Source organism: Polyodon spathula, chromosome 7, assembly GCF_017654505.1.
Source record: "Polyodon spathula isolate WHYD16114869_AA chromosome 7, ASM1765450v1, whole genome shotgun sequence".
Classification (NCBI taxonomy): Eukaryota; Metazoa; Chordata; class Actinopteri; order Acipenseriformes; family Polyodontidae; genus Polyodon; species Polyodon spathula.
In genome coordinates, this window is record NC_054540.1 from 35601217 (window position 1) to 35625817 (window position 24601).

Genomic DNA, 24601 nt, shown 5'->3' on the forward strand with positions numbered 1-24601 from the left:
AAACAGACATGGAACTGCGAGTATTGTGCTGGTATAAACCTAGCACGAATAGCAATTGTAATGATTTTTTTTTGTTTCTCTTTCACTCATGTCTCATTCCGTCTCTGAACATGCTTCCCGATCAGCCAAAATTGCTTGTTTAAATACATGTGACCGTCTCCAAATTAGTAATAAATTACTTCATCAATTAATCAATCTGGAGACTATCACATTCTGCACAGGTTTAGCAAGATGGGAAAGTTTAACCCCACCCGTGCTGCAAAAATAACAACAAAACATTGTGTTTTATACAAATTAAACCATATGTTTTAAATAATAATACAGCAAATACAAAGGGTGGGGTGTACCACGTCCACACCCCTATATATCTTGAGTTAGTCGGTCCCTAGAAGCCTTGTGAAACAGAAATTGCACAACCTCTCCTGCTTATAAAAAACACAATCCACACATGCATTCTAACTGCACAATAATATTAGACGATAAAATACATACAAACTAGATGTGAACAGAAAATGTATTCAGATGGACTGTCTGAGATTCTGCTTTAACCAAAAAGTACCATACACTAGCCAATGCCAATACTATGAAACTGTAGGTCACTCTAATGTAAATTCACAGCATGTGGAATAGAGTCTTTTCCCTTCTGGGGGGCCTGCTCAAGCGACATTGCAGAGCACAGCTAAAGCTCTTCCCACAGAAAAGTCATCCTGCATGGTAATGTCATCCAGTTCTTCATCCTGCATAGTAATGTCATCCAGTTCTTCATCCCTCATCGTAATGCAATCCAGTTTTTCATCCTGCATCGTAACGTAATCCAGTTCTTCATTCTGCATGGTAATGAAATCCAGTTCTTCATCCCTCATTGTAATGTAATCCAGTTCTTCATCCTGCCTGGTAATGTAATAGAATTCTTCATCCTGCATGAATGGCCTGACATTCTCCTGTAGAATTCTCTGCTACAGAGCAGAATTCATGGTTCCTTCAATGACGGCAAGATGTCCAAGTCCTGATGCAGCAAAGCATCCCCAAATCATGACACTACCACCACCATGCTTGACTGTTGGTATGAGGTTCTTGCTGTTGAACGTAGTGTTTGGTTTTCGACAGACATAACGGGGCCCATGTTGGCCAAAAAGTTCCACTTTTGACTCATTGTCCATAGAACATTGTTCCAGAACTCTTGAGGATCATCCAGGTGCTTTTTGGCAAACTTGAGACGAGCATTCATGTTCTTCTTAGTGAGCAGTGGTTTCCGCCTTGCTACTCTGCCATAAATCCCATTTTTGCCCAGTGTCTTTCTGATGGTGAAGTCATGAACACTGACCTTAGCTGAGGCAAGAGAGGCCTGCAGATCCCTGGATGTTGTTCTAGGTTTCTTTGTGACTTCCTGGACAATTTTACGCCTTGCTCTTGGAGAGATTTTGGCAGGACGGCCACTCCTGGGAAGATTCACTACTGTCCCAAACTTTCTCCATTTGGACAATATGGCTCCGACTGTGGTTTGGTGGAGCCCCAGAGCCTTAGAAATGGCTCTGTAACCCTTTCCAGACTGATAGGCATCAACAACTTTTTTCAGGAGGTCTTCAGGAATTTCTTTTGATCGTGGCATGATGTGACTCATGAAGCTGTGTGCTGACAACTTCACTCTGATGGTCAGGGCCAAAGTTAGTCAGAATTATATTGGGCAGAGCTTCCATAATTCACTCCAGCAGCTTCTGTTGTTCGTTTTGGATTGTCCTTTTACTGTAGCGAACAAAAGGCTTTGGACCCAAACAGGGTTGTTATAGCGAGGGTGTACTGTATTTACTATTTGACTTATATTCTTATTATACGACACTTGCACATTAATATATAGTGTGTGCACATTTGTTATTTCATTTTTGTTATTTTTCACCTCCCGTAGTGTTCAACATTTAACAGAGCATATAAAGAAGTTTGGATCAGAATCCAGTATCATCCCTTACAAAAAAAGTAACATACTGCAAGTATACTTGCCAAAATTCTTTGGTTTTAGTATACTATTGGTACCATTATACTATCCTATTTTGACACAAGTATACTTGCAGTGTACAACTTTGTATATTATTTTTGTAAATAATGCAATGTAGTTCTCAAATACTGGACATTTCTTAGATTGTATCTTACTTCTCTTTTGCATACCTGCATTGTCCCTTGCTAGATATGCACCTCCAGATTTTGAAAAATACTTTTAGAAAACCAGGAGCAACTTCTGCTCTGGATGAAAAAGCTATAATGCTCTGCGGCTGCTCGCCTATGTGGACAACTATCACAAAACTAGTAGAAACTAACTAAAACACAAATCTGGGAAAAACAAATGGAAGCCTGGAAAAGTATGGACTTTTGATGTTGAAAATATGTATGAACCCTGAGATACTGTACCTATATTGAGTACAGTGTACTTTGTACACATCACATTCCATAGGTCAATTATAGGAACTTGACATTTTTTTGGACAACCAAATGCCGACAATGGACTGTCCAAAGGGCAAGTACCAGTACCAAAATTTTGCGAGCCCTGAGTTACAGTTTTTAAAAATACAAGACAAAATTGTAAGAGATACACAACAGCCTGCTTATTGACAAAACTAAGTGGAGAGAATTATCCAATGGCTTGTTCTGGGTCACTGCAATTTAAACACACACAGACAGTACAGCCAACCCCAGGAAAGTTCAATCATAGCAACACAGAAAGGCCACCTCATTTTTTGTATTTACTGCTGTAACATGATATTGAAGAAATCTTGATTTGCTGGATTAACATGATTGGGCTACTGGTATTCATATGATTGCTGTATATACTGCAAAACAAATATGCCAAAACATTCTCTGAACCAGTGCTTGAACAAATATACACTGATATACATAACAGATACATAAATAAATTAGTTCAAACAATACTGGTTTCATAACAAAAAGGATTTTGCGGAGACCAAGGCTTTTGTTGTATGTTAACTTGGAAATATATGTATTTTCTGGTTGAAAACAGGAACAAAACATATTTGAGGTTACAAATTCCAATAATATGTATGTGCACTGTTTGAACGATGTGGTATAGCATAGGGGTGTAAATAGTTTAGAGTTTAAACTAGTGATGAGAATGAAGCTTCAGCTGGTTCAACCCTACATAAACCAAATGAGGCAAACAGTGTAACGAAGCACAGGAAGGAAAAAATCATATGTAAGGTATTGGGAACCTTGTATCGTGACTTCTATAATGGTTCAGTGGTAGCATGTTGCATATTCAGTAAGTATGTGTGTCTATATACAGTGCCGTGAAAAAGTATTTGCCCTGTCTGATATTCTATATTTTTTTTTTTACATTTTTCACATTGAATTTGGTGAGATCTTTTTGTGGGTTGTAGTAGTATATAGAGGGAGTCAGAGAAAAAAAATGACACCAAAGTTTGGTGCTTCTTTCATTTGTTTGGTGTGCAAGGTAATCAAACATGCAATCTTCCGGTGTGAAAAAGTTACTGCCCCCCTCGTTAACTCAACCCAATTAAAGGGATAATTAGGGTTAGCTGTTTAAATACTTTCATTAACAATCAGGTCTGATTTGGGCCAGCCCTGCCCAATATAAATCTGACTAACTTTGGCCCTTACCATCACAGTGAAGTTGTCAGCACACGGGTTCTAGAGGCACATCATGCCAAGATCAAAAGAAATTCCTGAAGACCTCCGGAAAAAAAAGTTGTTGATGCCTATCAGTCTGGAAAAGGTTACAAAGCCATTTCTAAGGCTCTGGGGCTCCACCAAACCACAGTCAAAGCAATATTGTCCAAATGGAGAAAGTTTGGGACAGTAGTGAATCTTCCCAGGAGTGGCCGTCCTGCCAAAATCTCTCCAAGAGCAAGGCGTAAAATCGTCCAGGAAGTCACAAAGAAACCTAGAACAACATCCAGGGATCTGCAGGCCTCTCTTGCCTCAGCTAAGGTCAATGTTCATGACTCCACCATCACAAAGCCACTGGGCAAAAATGGGATTTATGGCAGAGTAGCAAGGCGGAAACCACTGCTCACTAAGAAGAACATGAATGCTCGTCTCAAGTTTGCCAAAAAGCACCTGGATAATCCTCAAGAGTTCTGGAACAATGTTCTATGGACAATGAGTCAAAAGTGGAACTTTTTGGCCAACATGGGCCCCGTTATGTCTGGCGAAAACCAAACACTGTGTTCCACAGCAAGAACCTCATACCAACGGTCAAGCATGGTGGTGGTAGTGTCATGGTTTGGGGATGCTTTGCTCCATCAGGACTTGGACAACTTGCCATCACTGAAGGAACCATGAATTCTGCTCTATAGCAGAGAATTCTACAGGGGAATGTCAGGCCATCCGTCCGTGAGCTGAAGCTGAAGCACAGCTGGGTCATGCAGCAAGACAATGATCCGAAACACACAAGCAAGTCTACATCAGAATGGTTGATGAACAAGAAAGTTAAAGTTTTGGAATGGCCTAGTCAAAGTCCAGACCTAAACCCCATTGAGATGTTGTGGCAGGACCTGAAAGGAGCAGTTTATGCTCAAACCCACAAATGTCACTGAGTTGAAGCAGTTCTGCATGAAGGAGTGGCCAAAATTCCTCACCGACGCTGTGAGAGACTGATCAATAACTACAGGAAGTGTTTGGTTGCAGTTATTGCTGCTAAAGGTGGCGTAACCAGTTATTGAGTCTAAGGAGGTGATTACTTTTTCACACGGGGGCACTGGGTGTTGCATAACTTTCTTTAGTAAATAAATAGAAAAAGTATTAAAATGTTGTGTTATTTATTCACTCAAGGTCCCTTTTATCTAATATTAGATTTTGGCTGAAGATCTGATAACACTGAGTGTCAAAAATATGCAAAAATGCAGAAAATTAGACAGGGAGAAAATACTCTTTCACGGTACGGGGTGTGTGTGTGTGTGTGTGTGTGTGTGTGTGTGTGTGTGTGTGTGTGTATATATATATATATATATATATATATATATATATATATATATATATATATATATATATATATATAACCAGTCAAAAGTTTGAGTACACCTGCTTGAAACCAGGTTTTTCATGATTATCTATGCTTTTAACTGTATAAACTTGTCTATACACATATGATTTCATTATATCATACGTGTACTTATATAAGCTGATAATCATAAGTGAATTGCATTCAAAAATGTAATTTTTAAATGAAAATGTAAATCTTGTTAATTTCAATGAAATGGTCACCCAAAGCAATGCGATTTCAGTCTGAAGCCCGAGTCAGTTAAAAGTCTGAAATGTGTATAACACGGTGTTAGAACACTGGCCTAAGTATAAAAGTGTCTTTGTTAGATGTTCTCTGAGTTAACTAACACGTTACCTAATTAACCTTTTGTCACCAATTATTGTTAACAGGTGAGGGTCCATGATTACTATAAATATAGGTAGCATAGGCACAAGTTTGTCATTCGTGAATTTATGGGAGCAGAAAATGGCAAAATACGCTCAGTTAAGCAAAGAAAAAAGACAGTCTGTAATTACTTTAAGAAATGAAGGTCGATCTTTAAGACAAATCGTAAGAACTTTGCAAGTGTCTGTAACTGCTGTGGCCAAGACCATCAAACAATTTGAAGAAGGTGGCACTCATGAGGACCGAACAAGGTCAGGCAGGCCAAGGGTGACCTCAGAATCAGAATCAGAGTCACAAGTCTGCGAAACTGGCGATTAACTGCCCCTGAAATACAAGCCATTGTTAAGAGTGCAGAATAAGAGGAAGAGACTTGCCTAGGCCAAAAAACACAGAAACTGGATGTTTGATTAGTGGAAGTCGGTCTTATGGACAGATGAGTCAAAATTTGAAATATTTGGGTCTAACCGCTGAGTATTTGTAAGACGCAGAGAGGGTGAGCGCATGAGTTCTGCATGTGTGGTTCCCACTGTCAAGCATGGATGAGGCAGTGTCATGGTCTGGGGTTGCTTTGCTGGTGACAGAGTTGGTGATCTTTTCCAAGTCCATGGCAAACTCAACCAACATGGCTATCATAGCATACTTCAGAGGCATGCCATTCCATCAGGATTACAGCTAGTTGGGCAGTCCTTCATTCTTCAGCAAGATAATGACCCGAAACACACCTCAAAGTTGTGCAAGAACTATCTGGCAAAGAAGGAAAGTTAAGGACAACTCAATCTAATGGCCTGGCCTGCCCAGTCTCCAGACCTCAATCCCATAGAACTTGTATGGGACAAACTGGACAGAAGAGTCAAAGCAAAGCTACCCACAAGTGCTCTACATCTCTGGAAGAGCTGGGAAGACATGTCGGGTGATTTCCTGCTGAAACTTGTTAACCGAATACCTCATGTTTGTGAGGCTGTTATTAAGACAAAGGGTGGCTATTTTGAGGAATCCAAGATTAGAGACAATTTTCAATTTTCTTGAACATTGCTTTGATAATCTTATGTTTTGTTTTGTATATTGTAACATCTCTTTTCATTTTCATTTTCATATATATATATATATATATATATATATATATATATACACACACACATACAGCTCTGGAAAAAATATATATATATATATATAAAATGAACATATATACTATATATAAAAATATTGTCATTTAGAGCATTTATTTGCAGAAAATATCAATATATATAAAAAGATGCAGTGTTGTCAGACGAATAATGCAAAGAAAATAAGTTCACACACACAAACAACACATACTAAGCTCTGGAAAAAATTAAGAGACCACTGCAAAATTATCAGTTTCTCTGGTTTTACTATTTATAGGTATGTGTTTGGGTAAAATTAACATTTTTGTTTTATTCTATAAACTACTGACAACATTTCTCCCAAATTCCAAATACAAATATTGTCATTTAGAGCATTTGTTTGCCAGACCTGAACCCCATTGAAAACCTCTGGAATGTGATCAAGAGGAAGATGGACCTCTGGAATGTGATCAAGAGGAAGATGGATGGTCACAAGCCATCAAACAAAGCCGAGCTGCTTGAATTTTTGCTCCAGGAGTGGCATAAAGTCACCCAACATCAATGTGAAAGACTGGTGGAGCTCCTGGTTTTCTTCGTAGACATTGTAGAGAAGGGGTCCAACCCTGGTTCTGGAGAGCTACTGAATCTTATTTTCATTTCAACAGAGCGCTCAATTACTTAATTTCACCAATTATTGGCTTAGTCAAGATTAACATGTATATCAGACCTTTAGCCATTGATGATGTAAAGACACCTACTAAATCTGTAGGATTGAGGCTCTCCAGGACCAGGGTTGGAGACCCCTGTTGCAGAGTAAGAGGCTCATATCCTGTATTACAGCTTTTAGATGGGAAGGTCTTAAAAGCAGGCCCCAGCCTGCTGAATAGCGAGCTGGATATCAGGGCTGTTGGCACTGCATTGTTTTTACCCTTTGTATTTATACTATTTTTTAAATGGTTTTATGTTGAATAATTACTGATTTAAATTACGTAGGATTTTAACAGTTGTGGATAGCATACTGATGTCCCCAGAAATATTTGTATTGGCAGCTTTATTCATAACAGTATTTGCAAAGTGATTTTTACTTTTTTTCGAAGCCTGTGTCTAATTGGGAAGATGAGGAATGTTAACACGTTCAGTGCCAGATTCTTTTAAGCTCTGACCATATTAATGAATCAGATCACTCGCTTTCAGAGTCCTTACAAGCTGTATTCTCTGATTCTCACAATCATGGAAAAAGTTCCATTACAGATGGTGTCCAGTAGAAATTAACCTTTTCACTGCCACATTGTTTTTTAACCTCTGGATAAATCAAATATACGTTTTTCACATTTCCATTTCACCACATGTTTACAAACAATTCGATCTGATCTGACACCAGTAGATTATGCTATTGGGAGCGGTTTGTTTTTGTTCATACAAACTCAAATTTCTATTTATATATTTGGGAGCAATCAATAATCTAAATAAATGATTACCTAAATAATACAGCATCAACAGACATTGAATTCAAGTGATTGCCATTCACAGTCACGCTTAATGGTGATCTGGCATTATTTAGGTCATGTGAATAATTTGTCAAAGCCCCTGTCAGCTGGGCATGCTCTCTGGACCTGGAAATCAGGGGTTACAAACAATATGAGAGATCAAGATGAAAATCTTTCAAACCCAGTATCTCAAAATTTACTTTGGTGATTTGCAGGGGTATAACGATTCATAGCGTCACAAGGCTTTTTTTACATGATGTATCGTAATAGAGGTTTGTATCGTGAGTACAAAAGCACATTGCAGTTCACCAAATAGTTCTTGAATGAAGAACATGGCTGTATTATAGTCTAGCTGGTATGAACACATCCTCCCTTTCTCATTGGTCACCTCAATTAATTATCATTTGATCGTATTATGCATTATACAAGTATCCAATCAGGACCATCAAATGCATCGTGATAACTACAGTATATTGTGATATGCATGGTAATCATGACATTAGTGTATTGTTGTCCCTCTAGTGGCTGAAGAGGATTGGTGTTGTCCACATTATCATTCATTTCAGCTCCAAGTATCTCACTTACCTTTTTGTTGTATGGCTTTTAAGCTGATGGGAACAAACCACTTTTAAATCTGTGTGGTCCCTGTTCACACACACTATATATATATATGTATGTGTGTGTGTGTGTGTGTGTGTGTGTGTGTGTGTATATATATATATACACACAAATACACACACACATATATACACACACACACACACACACACACAGTGCCGTGAAAAGGTATATGCCACTGATTTACTGCATTTTTGCACATTTTTCACATTGAATTTCGTCAGATCTTTGTGGGTTGTAGTAGTATATAGAGGGAGTCAGAGAAAAAAATGACACCAATGTTTGGTGCTTCTTTCATTTGTTTGGTGTGCAAGGTAATCAAACATGCAATCTTCAGGTGTGAAAAAGTTATTGCACCCCCCCCTCCAGTTAACTCAACCCAGTTAAAGGGATAATTAGGGTCAGCTGTTTGAATACTTTGGTTAACAATCAGGTCTGATTTCGGCCAGCCCTGCCCAATATAAATCTAACTAACTTTGGCCCTTACCATCACAGTGAAGTTGTCTGTCACACGTGATCTACTCAAGCACATTTTTAAATCAAGAATACTGTACTGAAACCAAATAGTTACAAATTTAAACTATATTCAATAAATCGTCACAGAACATTGGTCAACATAGAACACAGTTCTGCTCATTAAAAAACAGGGTGCCTTTCAAAATAACAATCATAATAGCCCACAGGTGCACAACACTTGCAAGGTGGTATACTGAAACATTAGATACGGGACCCATCCACAATAATCTATGCTTCTCAAAACTGTCATGAACGTTCACGTTTTAAACTTGCGTGTCACACAACAGTATGGCACAGCCTTGTGGAACACAACTGCATTGCATTTCATTAAAGGGCCCATAAGATCAAAAAATGTATATTAATTTCACTGCTGACTGTGTGCACCACCAGTGGCTTACCAAAGTAATCCACTAATGATCACATGCTACTAAAGACCGCGATTGTTAAACAGCGTGTTTAAAAAAACAAAAACAGATGTGGTTTAATATAATGGGAATCTGTGCAGCCAGCGTATATTACACAGTAATATTTTTGCTTCTTACCACCTCCTAAGCAAATAACAGCTGTTACAACTACATTAGAAACAAGCGCAATCAAAAATCATCACCGGACTGCGTTCGAGTCCGAAGTATAAAGTCAAAAGTTATCTAAATCCTTCTCCATCCCTTAATGATACAAATACTATATAAATACACCGCCCACACACACTAGTTTCTATCCATATTACTATAATTAACATTACACACGGCTAAATGTACTGTATTAGTAGTAGTATTACGCAATGGCATTCCAATGATGAAAACATTTTAGTAAGGCAGTTTGCATTATTATTTCCTATGTTTGCACCCTATATAGTTTTGGTGGAAGTGTGTGCCCATAAACATGGTAAAAGTATCTGATAACGGTGGACCACGGGTGTGGAACATAAATGTACTGTTAAACTTTACGCAATGACGAAGTCAGATTACACCGCTACATCTTCAGCCTTGAAAATAGGGATTGTGCCAGTTCCCGTGTAAAACACTGTGCAAGGATGCAAACCTGTGAGAGGAGGGTATACCGACAGGTTCATGACTGGGGCCCGGATTTCGTTGTTTTCCACCTTTCCCTTGGCCAATAAAATATATATTTACTCTTTCTTCAGCCCTGGTGTTAATATGTAAAGCCTGCAAAAATATGAGCTGATCATTTACAAATCTTAATCGTTTACGTTTAATTTCTAGGAAAAAAAACAATATGACACGTTTTTAAACTTGAACATGGAAACGAGGTCCGCAGAATGCGAGATGAGTCCGTTTCTGTTATTACTGTGTCTCAAACAGCGTGGGTTGAGAAGAATAAATACTATACTGTTAGAGAGAGAGAGAGAGAGAGAGAGAGAGAGAGAGAGAGAGAGAGAGAGAGAGAGAGAGAGAGAGAGAGAGAGAGAGAGAACACACAGCCTGTCAGTTAAAAATATACGACGTGTATAATCTGGTTTGTGTTTATGTGCATGAAGCTCCTGGAATTGACTTATGTTTACTCTGAAGAAGAATCTACGTTATACAAGATGAATTACTGTTGCGTTCAGAAAAAGATGTCTGACTGTTGGCAAAGTCTACAATCTACAGTCTAGTAACTTCAAAACAAATGAAATGCGCATGAAGTATTTAACATATACTGAAATATAAAATCCTTTTTAGGTGTATGGTTTTTGGAGGCCGAACCTCTATTTAAGGACATACATACATATAATATAGCACACGTTATACATTAGTATTATAATATATTGTTGTTATTTGGACAATAAATAAGCAAGTGTTCCACAAATAACATCGCCAAGGAAAATGCTTCTCCGTTGGGTGAAAGCAGCATATTTTTAAATGAAAAGAGAACAGTGCAGGCGCAAACGAGTAATAATACATTAGGTTTAGGGACATTATGTAAAGCTGTAAGATAATAATGCCCCGCAACTGTGTCACATTAAAGCGCCTTCAGAACCGTGCTCGCTCCAAAACTAGACTGTTTGCACAATTACATGTTTAAAAGTCTACTTTTAATTGTAAAAATAAATAAATAAATAAAACATGAAATTACTGTTTGTTTATTTTTTTGTTTGTTTGTTTGTTTGTTTTTTGGTTTGTGTTTTTTTTTTTTTTTTTTTTTTTAATGCATTTACAGTCAAACACGTTCCTCGATCCTGGTCCATATTAAAACAACGCATGTTAGCCCAGGTTAAACTAACCAGAAGTCTGCAGTGACAAAAAAAAAAAAAAAAAAAAAAAAAAAAAAAAAATGACAAAAACCTTGTATAATTTGTATATCCCAACCAGCTAAGCTGTACCTAACTATTTTATTAGAGCAAACATGAATGATCTCACATGTATTAACCCCCCCCATCTCCTTCCACGGACGCGCTCCCGCTGCCAACCACTAACGAAGGGAAAAAAAACTTTAAAATCTTACCTTGATGGTTTTCCTCTGGAATGTACATCTTCTTGCTTTCGTTGACCATAAAAAATAGTCCAGTGTATTCGTTGGTGAATGTGTACAAGCGAGTGTTGTACAAAATAAACAAAAAAATAAAAAAATAAAAATCTTGAGATACCCCTCCTCTGTACTATTGTGGTTAATATTACCTGATCCCCATAACAGAGTCAAACACCAGACACGGTTCCTTACCACTGCCACCTAAGGAGAAGAAGCAGTGCATCCTCGAAACATCCGGGCTCTACCCAAGAAATATAGCACAGCACCACTGGCTGCTAATAATCAAAATTGTACCAAGCAAGTATTATAAAAAATAAATAAACAGGGAGGGAGCCCCAGAAAAGGGTAGTGGTGAAGGGTTTGAAGATAAAACAGGGAGGGAGCCCCAGAAAAGGGTAGTGGTGAAGGGTTTGAAGAAGGCAATCCACGCTGGTAGCAGGTAGCAACAAATAATGACAAATAATATATCCAGGTTATCTCAGAGGGTTAATCTGTCGTTTTAATTGATTCCACGAAGGGAGTCCGAAAAAAAGGTGGCAATTCGTGGGTTCTCATCAGCCCTCTTTTTTCCAAGCCATCATGAAAACATATCAGACTGTCGCCAGCAATAGGAGTTCGGTCGTCTCTGCAGTCATACTAGTGTGCTGGTAGAACTAACACGGAGTGAGCGAGTGAGCAAAAGAGAGAGGAGAGAGAGAGAGAGAGAGAGAGAGAGAGAGAGAGAGAGAGAGAGAGAGAGAGAGAGAGAGAGAGAGAGAGAGAGAGAGAGAAGACCAGCCCCCCCTCCCAATCCACTACTGACTGGTTCCAGATGTTACTGCGCTAGAAAATCAAATACAGTAAACTGTGCACAGCGTCGCAGTCGCACTGTCAAGAAAAAATGATTAAATCAGGATGCTGAGAGAATGGAGACGGGGGGATTATATTGCATGCCAGGTATATGGCAAAAAGGGAAATGGTGACACTGAACCCGGCTGGTGCATATCATCGTTTCCAGTATAAAAACCTGAACTGCACAGGATCTTACTGAGGCACTGTCGGTTTTTTTTTTTTTTTTTAAATAGTAACACCACTAGTACAGCACTGTTCTTGGCAAATAGCCTACTGCTGATTATTTGTAACACAAATATTACATTTGAAAATTATGTATGTGCATTACAAACACAATACTCAGTCTGGATCATTTATTTGTAACTTGAAATTGTCTGGTCTTATTGGAGATGTAAATGACTTTGAAAAAAAAAAATCACCTGAAAACCAAACAAGAAAGTTAAAACAAGTGTACTTGCAGGCCATTTCTAAAAGTCGTCAGATTTTCTGCTTTTTTGTAAACTGCGTGTTTTGTTCAGAATAATAATAAAATAATAATCAGTTTCAAATGTGCCATTTACACTGTCGGTTACAGAAATAAATCAAGCCCGACTAATAATGTGGCCTGGAATTCTTATTTACTAATATTTGTATTTTGTTTATTTATCCATCACGGTTGCTTACTGTACTGTAGGATTAGCATTCCACTCAGCTTCAAAATAATACTCTTTTTTTTTTTTTTTTTTTAAGAATGAGGGGGGAAAAAAGTATGCGTGGACAAAATAACTCACCTCAATACTTTTCTTGAGTATGTAACACCTTGGAGGAACCACCGAACACACATCTGGTGTTGATTACGTGTTACTTAACAATTAGGACATGGAAAACGGAAGCGTCCTAGTGCCAATTAAAAAATAAATAAATAAATAAAAATAAATTTGCTACGTAGACTTTTTTTTTTTTTTATCTCCTGCGTAAGACTTTTTTTTTTAAAGTAGTACATTTAAAAAGTCCTACGTGGGAGAGATAAAGTCCTACATAGAAGAAACAAAAATAAAAGTCCTGAGTAGGAGACTTTTTTAAATTGGCACTAGGATGCTTCCCTACATGATGACAGCTATCTGAGAAAAATGTGCTGTAGTTTTATCACTATTAATAAAGGCTACTGCAAATATACATTGTAGCGTGCACGGGGGTATGGGTCAGGGCTGGTAAGTGACGCATTCTAAAAATGAACAGATAAACCCGATACCTGCTCCTACAAGGGAGCCCGGCTCTTTTGTACCGCGGCCTGTGAATAGCTCTTAGCGTTCGCTACAATATGATATATTAAGACTGGTAAAACTTAGTACGAATTTCTTGATACTTGCAGCTCCTCGCGAACAAGTGTCAAAGATCAAACTGCCTTGTAAACTAGGTGTGAAAACTTCGAACTCATACACCTACGTTCATAGATACCATTAAGCAGTGCGTTGAAAACCAAAAACCGAAAATACGCTTGGAAAAGCAAATAATGATGCATACAATGTAAAATTCTCTCTTAATATGCAATACAATATTTAACTGGTACAGCCAGCACTTAGTGGGATGATATTACAGTTAGGTACCCAAAAAGTAATTAACAACTAAGTTTTGTCCAAATTATTACACATCAAATTATGTTTCCAACAATGCATTAGTAATGGAGATCTAAAAATGAAAATTAAAAAAATACACAGTTTTAAAAGATTTGGACGCTGAACATGTTTTGAGGACTCGCTGGCTGCGTGGCACTTTGGCTCTTGAGGTATCAAGAGCTCCAATCAACTGGCACAGCCCAAGTGTATAGCGCACAGTAGCAGTTTCCATCTGTCAGTGCTGTTTGCCGATCCCCAAGAACCACATTTTGCAGTCTGAGACTCAGACTCTTGAGTTGTTATCCACCTGGAACGTTAATGCGCCAAATGCGCCAAACCTGGCACTGGGATGAAAAAACAAACAAACAAAAAAAAAACTGACAATGTAGCTGCGGGTAGCCCTATCTCATTTTAGAAATGAAACATAACTAGATGGTTCTTCTGCAGCAGTGGTAAACAACTGAGGCCAAAGAGAGCCGGTGTCCCTCCTGGTTTTTGTTTTAACCATACCCTAAATTAGTTAATTGGACAAATTAAACTTCTAATAAGGTCCAATAAAGTAATTTAGGGTGCAGCTGGAGTAAAAGCTTGCAGGGACACCCTCCAGGACCGAGTTGTGCACCACTGTTATATAGACACTTAGGCAACTGGAACTGAATAGCAGCTCTTGAACTGGTTTCTTTAGTGAAACTCAAAGTATGCTAATTGGTTTATTTAACAATGCATTTCGTTTGGACTGTCAGGGTAATTTCATTAAAAACTATTTTTTAGTTTCTCCAACCCATGTGTAAATTGTATTGAACAGATTATTTATTTTCTTCAGTATTGGCTAAATACTTTTGGGGACTAAAGTTACTGGGAATTTTAAATTGTAATATTTAGGCCTTCTTTAGATATTATAACGTCAACTGTCTCAACTGCCCCCAGTTATCATTTTAAATAAAATCATGACACTTGTTTTTTTTTTTTTTTTTTTTACATAAATTCTACAACCTCTTGTTATTTCCTTTGTTTTTTTGCTATTTATTTGTTTTGTTTTTTTGCATCCACATTATATGTTTCTTTAATCAGATGGTATTTGAAAAGCATAAAAAAGAAAAAACATTTTATAGTATTACATGGCTTTCCAACAGCAAGCAATCATTATTACAATAAAACACACTACCGGTCAAAAGTTTTAGAACACCTCCATTTTTCCAGTTTTTATTGAAATTTACGCAGTTTAATGTCTCAATGAAAGAAATCATGGAAATGTTTTGTTTAACAAAATTTAATCTAAATTTTTGACTCATCAAAGTAGCCACCTTTTGCAGATATAACAGCCAAACACACTTCGAGGCATTCTTTCTACAATGGAAATCAAATAGTGTTTGGAAAGTTCTTCCCAACACTGTTGCAGAAGTTCCCACAAATGTGTTGCACTTGTAGGTTGCTTTGCTTTCACCCTTCTGTCCAGTTCATCCCAAACCAGCTCGATAGGGTTTAAGTCTGGAGACTGTGCTGGCAATTCCATGATTTGAAGCCTACCGTCTTGTTCTAAGGTAGTTCTGACATAACCTGGAGGTATGTTTTGGGTCATTATCTTGCTGTAGGATGAACCCCTGACCAACTAGGCGTATACCAGAGGGTATTGCATGGTGCTGCAAAATGCTGTGGTAGCCGTTTTGGTTCAGGGTACCACTCACTCTGTGCAAGTCGCTGACTTTGGATCCAGCAAAAGAGCCCCAGACCACCACGCTTCCTCCTCCATGTTTGACAGTTGGTGTCACACACCAAGGAACAATCCTTTCGCCTACTCGATGGCGTACAAAAACCCTGCTTGATGAACCGAAGATTTCAAATTTTGATTCATCGGTCCATAAGACCTTCTTCCAGTCTTCAGTAGTCCACTGGCGGTGCTTCATGTCCTAGGCAAGCCTCTTTTTCTTATTTTGCCATCTTAGCAATGGCTTTCTTACTGCCACTCAACCTGTCAAACCTGCAGCTCGAAGTCTTCTCTTCACAGTTAAAACTGAGACTTGCTTACTTCGACCAGTGTTAAGCTGTGCTTAAAGCTGTTGTCCTGTGAGCCGTCTATCACGCAAGCTGTTGACTCTCAGAAACTTGTCTTCTGATTCTGTTGTGGCTTTGGGTCTGCCAGACCTCTTCCTGTCAGAGTTTCCTCCAGTTTCCAAGTACTCACTGACAACTTGGCTTTCTTTGCAATTTCTCTAAAGGAAAGACCTACACTTTTAAGGGTTATAATGGTTTGTCTGTCTTCCTTTGTTAATTGCCTTTTTCTCGCCATTATGATAGCAATATACTACTTCCTGCAGTACAATACTGTCCAAATAATACTTAAAAGGGTGTAGTAACACAGTCTGTTCCAACACTGCTTTTATACAGATAGAGGGTTTGTAAGTAATCAACAAAAATTGGGACACCTGTAGGAATTGTTAGCATCAACTTTCAAGGCTTAATTTACTTCCATTGCTGCAGAACAGCTGTAAGTTGTTAACCCATTACTTGTTCCCTGCAAAAGACCTTTTTGCATAACTCTGAAATGTACATTATTTTTCAGTTTTTGGTAACCTAAACTTTTTTTTTTTAACCTCTGGCAGTTTACCGCTTACCTTTGTACCATTTCAGGTTATTCACAGGACTTTAACTGCTTAAATTGCAATAAAAACTGGAAAAATGGGGGTGTTCTAAAACTTTTGACCAGTAGCGTACATAGGGTAAGAGTATACTGTATACACTGCATCACATTCTAAAATAACAGGCAGAGGGAAAGCTCAAGTATCATTGAAATAGAAAGTTCTAATATTGTAATTATCCAATCATTACCCTTTTCATAATGTTAGCAATCTTTCTGAGTGGTTCTAATTGCAATTAATCAAATATTTAACTATGATTATTTTTTAAGTCTGCATCAAGTTGATTTCACCTGAGTTCAGGACTTGCTTTTCAATGGTGAATGCCTGTTATAGATATACACTATGAGGCCTACCGCTATGACCAAACGTTTTGCATCACCTGGAATTTCAGGATTAAGATATCTTTTTTTTTAAACTATATGGACATATAGTTTATTTAGCATAATGTAATCAAAGAAACTACAACATGATATCGCAAAAATGTAATAGTACAGAATTTCACGTTAGATTTCGATTTTCACTCTAGAGGATGATGCAAAACGTTTGGCCATAGCTGTTGGCTAGATCAGCCAAAGTGTCACAGAAGTTAGATACAGCGCCATCTAGTGTTCTGCCCCTTTGGAAACATTGCTGACAATACACTGCTGTGCACTAGGTGGTTCTGATGCTTACTAATATAAAGACATTCATCTAGTCTGCATTACAAATATCTACGGCAGGCAATTAAAAACTGAAGAGCAGCTCCTGAACTCCTTCTTAAAGGACCTTAACACACAATTCTATAATTATTAGGCTTCCAAGCTGGCTTGGGAAGCCTCTTGCTATTGTAACTTTTTTATATTATTATTTTTATTATTGTCGTTTTTCCTCCAAAAACTTTAAACTGCTCCTGTTCGCAACTGAATTTTAATATAGCAAAATATAGTGTTAGTTCGTAAAACAAGATGGAGGCCAGACCTACGCTTTGTTCTTAAATGTATAACTGCTTCACTTGAACAGTTTAGTTGATTAACTGTAAAGTTGACAAGCATGATCCCTGTGTCAATACAACTGACTTTTTCAAAAATGGTGTTTGTGCGTAAAGCAAGATGGCCTCCTGGTGCATTTCTTTAAAAACCTTTCAAAATCGTCTTCTTGGGAAGTGGTGAACTGATTGATTTGAAACTTTGCATATGTCACACATCAGCAACCAAACCCACTTCATGTGAAGCAGAAGTTACTGTGATAAATTTTACTATCAACATGGCTGCCACCAAATTCGTCAAAATGCACCCCAAACATTAAACTGCTTCTGTTTGCAAACCGTTTAGCCAACTAACTCTAAACTTGGTAGGCATCATCCTGGGGACAATGGAATTCAAATATGGCAAAATGGTGTTCTTTTGTAAAACAAAATGGCCGCCAGAACTACATGTGGTTCTTTAAAACCGCTTCAGTTGAACAGTTGATTAACTCCAAAGTAAACAAGCATCACCATAGTGTCAATGCAATTGACTTTTCAAAAATGGTGTTGGTGAGTAAAGCAAGATGGCCACCTCACATATTTCTTTAAAAAACTTTCGAAATCTTTGGTAAAACTAACTTATAACTCCTTATAAAGTGCAGATAGGTTAATGGTTTCTATGGAACACATATAGGAAATCGTGACCTTTGACTTCTCCTTAAGGTTAAATGTAAAATGAGCTTACAGTGTGTAGATAGGGTCATGGTTACTATGGTGTTTAAAGTTGTAAAGCATCGTGAGGTAATGAACTAATGCAGTATTTTGAATTGAAACTGCTCCATAAAACTGGTCTGTTGCTGACACTTGTGCTGCAATGCTACAGCTTGCCATAATTTCCAATTGGTACTGAGCTTGGAAGCTGTGAAACTGCATGGCAGTTCTAGTTTATTATTATTATTATTATTATTATTATTATTTATTATTATTATTATTATTATTATTATTATTATTATTATTATTATTATTATTTGCTTAATTGCATTAATAACCATTAAAAATTGCAAACAAATTGAGGGAACCTTTGGATAAGGTGGGTAAGGATATATAATGTAGAACTGATAGAATAATGCCTTCTGAATGTGTAAATCGCATGTGGGTACAACATATTGAAAGTATTATGTTGTTTAGGTTAGTTATGTGTTTGTTCTCAAAGGCACAGCTCTCTCTGAATCTCTACCCACAGCCGTGTTGGTGAAGCAGCATGTACCATTCTGCTAAATCAGTTGCATGGGAATAGACAGAGGGCTCAGTGAAGATATTTCTACTTCTGCAGATATAAATCTGTCTATTTATATATTTATACCAGCAAAATAGATCTGCAAGTTATGCAAAAAACCTAGTAGTTAGTTTTGTTTTGCATCTTTTTTATGAAATCTAAATGAAACGTCAAAGCGTGCTGACATCAGTTCCACACTTGGCAATAATGTCTCACCTCATGTGTTTAGGGATGCACATGTCACCTGGAATTATTATTATTATTATGTATTATTATTATTATTATTATTATTATTATTATTATTATTATTATTATTATTATTTATGATTATTATTATTATGAATAATATATAATAACTTTTTTAAATACCACCCATAAGTATTCAACACTCAATAGTACTGAATTAAGAAATATTAAAAAACTAAAATTCAATGACAAATGTTTCGACTAGAAGTCTTTTTCATTTTATTTTATTTCTTAAAGTGATTACAAAACAATGCCATGCTTACCTGTTTTGCACCTCTACTAGCTACAAAGATAAAAAAAATGTGCCGTTTTGAAAGAAACATGCTATAGCACAGATGTATTTTCACTTAAAAGAATGATATCTTGTACTACTTTAGGTTAAAGAAAGGTCTTTGTTTCTATGCTGTTTTCACTTGCACTTCCTCTATCATTTCATCTCAGTGGCATCTTCTGGTTCAAAGCATGCTACTGGCTAAAAGTGTGTCATTCATTAGGGGAAGTAGCCAATTGGTTATTCACAGGAAAGAAGCCATTGAAAGGGAGACGGCAATTGCACCTGGAGGGTGAAGTGACCAAGCAAGTGCAACACTAACTGAAAACATGGCTTGCAAACAGAGATTTCTTAAACATGTGTAGTACCATAGACAAGTGTTTCTTTCAAAACTGGACATTTGAGATCTATAAAACAAATGGAAATACACAAAAGGTAAGATTCATGGAATTATTTTTTTAGCTACAATTATTTTAATAATACATGATACAAGTCCCATTTTAATACTGTTTCTAAAGAATGAAGACCTTATTAAGAAAGCCTGCTGCGTTTTAAAACTCAAAAGGCAGTTTTAAGTACATCTGAGGTCACCTGAAGGGGCAAGTAAAAACACTGTACAGTAGATGATTTTAAAAAGAGAAGATTGAGTGACGGGTGGAGTTGAGTTTGTTCACACTGGGTTACAAATGTCACTAGCATAACTATTGAGATTGGTCCACTTTATGGTGGGAGGAGCCAAGTATTTACTCACAGCAGATTTTGTTTTGTCAGCATAGCAAGCAAAACAATACATTTGAGTGTGTTGATTGTCATTAAAACATTTGCTACACTGCATGATCAAGAATCATATTATTATTAGTTGTAATAGTAAGAGTTATAGTGTATTGATTCCTGATCACGATGAATATGAAATGTTTTACAATATTAAATAATAGTACCAGTATTGGATACACAATTATTGGTCTTCATCCTACCCCCAGAACCGAATATTTAAAACCAAGTTTTGTTTAACTTTAATGCTGTTTTTGCTTTTTTTTTTAAATGGCCTCTTCAACAGAGAACATGTCAACAGCCTGAATTAATTTGAAATGAGAGTAGTTTTATAAGGTCAAGAGTAGTACAAATTATCCAGGATTTTTCCATGATTTAAAACAATCTTCTACTCACAGACTCATCAAAGTGACTATAACATCTTTGGGGTTTTACGTACAAAATAACATACCATATAATTAATCCTACTAATATATAAACATACCTTTAGTTTGGGTAGTATTTTACAAACAGTAAAACCTGTATTTACAGCCCCCTGAACTACAGCTCTAGCCAAAAGTTTTGAATAAGCTAGAACTTACAGATTGAGACCTAGTCTACTGTAAGCCAACACAGTATTTCATGTGTTAGACTTCGAAACATCACATTTTTCAATTTTTGTCAGTTTTTCATTAAGTACATGGAAAACTACAAAGTGGTATGCAATTCAATGTTAAAGTAACACTATTCAGCAAGTTCAGATTTGTTAATGTTGAGCTTCGATGTCTTGGATGCAAGCTGAGAGCTGGACCATGGTACATCCCTGGGTCCCTCCATTCCACTCGAGGCAAATTATGTTGTTCCAGATCAAATCCACCTCACAATTTTGTAGTTCTTACTGGATGGTGATGGCAACTTTTCAGATAATGGACCCATTCACCAAGGCAGAATTGTGAGCAAATGGTTTGAGGAGCATGAAGAGACTTCAGGCATCTTCCATGGCCAGAAGATCGCAATTCAATTCAGCATGACTGGATTAACTTGGAGAACACATTCATCATCACAATCCTCTGCCTACATCTCTGCAACAATTATGAATGGCTGGACATCCCTCAAGACACCTTCTAGCATCTCGTGGAGTCTGTGCCATGCCATGCCAAGCTGGTGATCGCCCAACTCGATATATGGTACAGCGCCTAATAAAGTGGCCAGACAGTGTATGTTTGCATTAGAAAAATTGACATGTAACAGCAAGCCAAGCAAAGAACCAAATGATCATCAGCACAACAAAATGTGAGACAGTGATTGCTAAGAAAATGAATTGGTTACCACACCTCTTCACGGAGCAGCCTTATAGACTCATATTAAATTCCCAGTAGCTTATGGATATCATACTGTCTGGAAATAAATCATATCATAACAGAATGTACTTGTGACTAATTTATACTTCTCTACATTGTAGGAACCAGAGAGATGCTGTATATAGTGAGGAGCTAGTGTTGCTTGATAAAATGTGATGAAATAAAAGAGCTTGTTTGCTAAGGTAGTAGCGCCCTCTAGAGACAGCAATCAACACTACACTCTATTGACAAGGCAGTTCTGGCTGAACTGCTACTGAAATACCTATAATTCTGTACAGCAGACCACTTTTCTTCAACACAGAGGTAACATGTGACTCTGAAGCAATTACCAGTAATGAGAGACCACGCTTGACCCTCAACTCCATTTATAAACAACAGGTGTATTCGAAATTTAAGCAGTTGACTTTAGCATGTATCACATTTTTAGACTTGTTTAGTTTCGATGCTAGACCTTGCCCTTCGGGGCTCTTGGTGCTGTCTTGACAGTTTGATTGACGTCTCTCAGCCAGCACAGTTTGACTGACAACCCCCCTAAGCAAGGCTAAAAATGAGGTGAAGGTTGGAGAGGAGGAGGTCAACTCAAAGCATGGTGCAGACTGCAAATGCTTGAATAGCACCGGTAGCTGACACTGATTACATGTTGACATGAATGTTGACTCCAATGCCTGCTTAACTTTTGGTGAGGTTTGCTAGGATTTGCTTGTTAATCAAACGACCATAGCTACATTTGTTTTCCTGCATAAAAATGTGTTGCAACTTCCTCATTACTGTAATTCTGTTAAATGTTACCTTGCAATGAGGTGCTGATAGGGCCAAGTTTAAAAATTTTGGGCTAACTTGCCCCCCACCCCCATGTGTATAGCAACAGGAACAACTAGTAACATGGTGGTAACTAGAAATTCCATTAAAAAAATTTGAAATTATGAAAATGAATATACAGAGAAATGAACACAGTCTTTGATACAAAGTTAAAATTGCATTCCCCAGTTCATCTCAGTCTTTATAAGCATGCCCAGTTTCACTGTCCTCATTTACTATATGCAACAAAGAGAACAGGAAGGTTTTTTTTCCACTTTTCAACAGCTTATTATTCCTAATCTTTCAAAAGTAATGACATTTTGATAAACATAGGAGTTCGTCAGTACATAATCATAATTCAAATGGCATGGTAAAGTTCTGTCTTGCATAGAGAGCCAGGCAGTGGCTCTGCCCACGATTCTGGATGAAACAGATTCGCTTGTACCACAGAATGGTGGCAGGCATCCGCTGAGGGAATCCAGAAATGCATTATAAAGAAAACAGACTAATAGAGTTCAAACAAAGGGCATTCCACTCTCTGTATGAAATCTGCCAACATATCAACACTGACAGCGATTCTGGTCAAATACAGTGTATAGCCAGAAATCAGAGCATTCCAGTCTGACAGGAGTAGAACATGCCAAACTGAATACCACAGCACTTTAGCAGTCCAGCAAGAGCCGCATTCACGTGTCACTACTGAAATAATGTAATAAGATGGGCAAGGTCACCTCAGACACAATCGCACAGACACTTTTAATGTTTAGACACTCACACTAGTCCTGCATCCAGTCAAGGGTTTCAGAACTCCCCTTGGTTTAGGTATACTATTGAAATGACAAAGTTCCAAGATTTTAAGCAATCCTGCAAAATCTGTTCTCAATTGATCACACTTATCACAGCATTAATAAGCTTCACCTGAGTTTGTAGGTTTGACATACAAACTGATGGATTCCACATAACTTGTGCTAAAAAAAAAGTCTTTAGCAAGTTTAATCAGCATTTAAAAAGTGCTTCTCTAGATGAATGAAACAAATGTGTGACATGCAGGCAAACTAAGCTAAGGAAGTTTCTCAGCATGTTGCATCACAATCGGACAAGTGGTTCTCTAGCTTTTCGCAAAACTCATACAGAAAGGCAGTCGACTCGAAGACAGATCTATTACCGTGAGATTACTATTATTACAATTGGACCAGCATATTTATCAAAAAATGGACAGAACATGAAGGCTTAGCCCTGCCGTTCTGCCTCGGAGTGCCACACACCCTCCGGCTCTGCTACCTTCCCTGGACAAGCCCTGCCGTTCTACGTTGGCATGTCATGTTCCCGTCCGCTACCCTGCCTGGACGAGCTCTGCTGTTCTGCTTCAGGGCGCCACTCTCCCCCCGGCTTCACTCCTCTTGTCCATCTAGCGAGGTGACCCGTTGCAGCTACAACTCTGGAGACGCGCCGTTCCTTTGCCAGCATCCACTCGAACAGTACCGGCAGTAACTGGTTAGGCTCCCCCAGTTTCCCTCTTTTCCTACTCAACGCTTTAGTTATATCGATTGAGAATATATACTCAATGTGAGGTTGAGTGAAAATAAGAAGCCAGACGACCCTAACAACATATTGTTCGCTAAACAACAGGCTTGATTTAGCAAGGGTAGCACAACAACACAGCCAATAGCAGCGTACAAGCTGCCCCTTTATACAATAAAACCCAGCGAAAACATGAAAACACAACCAGATATACAAAGCAGACATAACAAGACACATTTTGGACCCCACAAATCGAACGAGGGACAAACGCCACACAACACGATCCGGGGTCAGGCCCCCCCCCCCCCATAGGTGCGCTTTTTCACAGACACTCTGCAAAACACCGAACAGTGACACAAAATGATACAACACATGACACAGTACAGAGCTCTACAATGCATTTTTTCACAATTTAAAATGTTATTTTTTTAAAAATCATTTTTATCATTTTCTAAAAAAAAGATCAACTTGCTAATAATGTAAACTCATCGTTAAAACAAATGGCAGCTTTTATAAATATGACAACACAATAAATGTAAACTACTTTATCACGTGCATTGATTAGTGTGTTGTTTTGCGGTTATGGGTATGTGGGCAATGTCATTGGTTTGTTCTTTAATTCATGCTAATCAAATGGTTAGGAATCTGTTCAATACTATAATGATACCGGTACTAGGTATTTACTGTAGTCTACCCAAACCAATATGAACATGTTAAGAACAATATAGTTAAAAGTAATTTAAATGCAATATGCAAAAAAGAGGAAATTTCATTCCATTCTGAATTCACTAAGTACAAGGATTACTGTC

At 37.7% G+C, this 24601-nt stretch overlaps 1 protein-coding gene across 3 annotated transcripts in view; it reads right to left on the reverse strand.

Moving 5' to 3' along the window:
• Positions 1–24601, reverse strand: part of LOC121318589 (voltage-dependent L-type calcium channel subunit alpha-1C-like) — a 378812-nt gene that overhangs the window by 349290 nt on the left and 4921 nt on the right. Inside the window, exon 1 of one of the 3 annotated variants that reach the window (XM_041255430.1) lies at positions 11541–11904. The exons of the other annotated variants lie outside the window; for them this stretch is intronic. Within the exon in view, the coding sequence (XP_041111364.1) occupies positions 11541–11589 (49 nt within the window). The 5' untranslated portion in view covers positions 11590–11904. Of the gene's footprint in view, positions 1–11540; positions 11905–24601 lie in introns of those variants that run through there. 3 annotated transcript variants of the gene reach the window in all.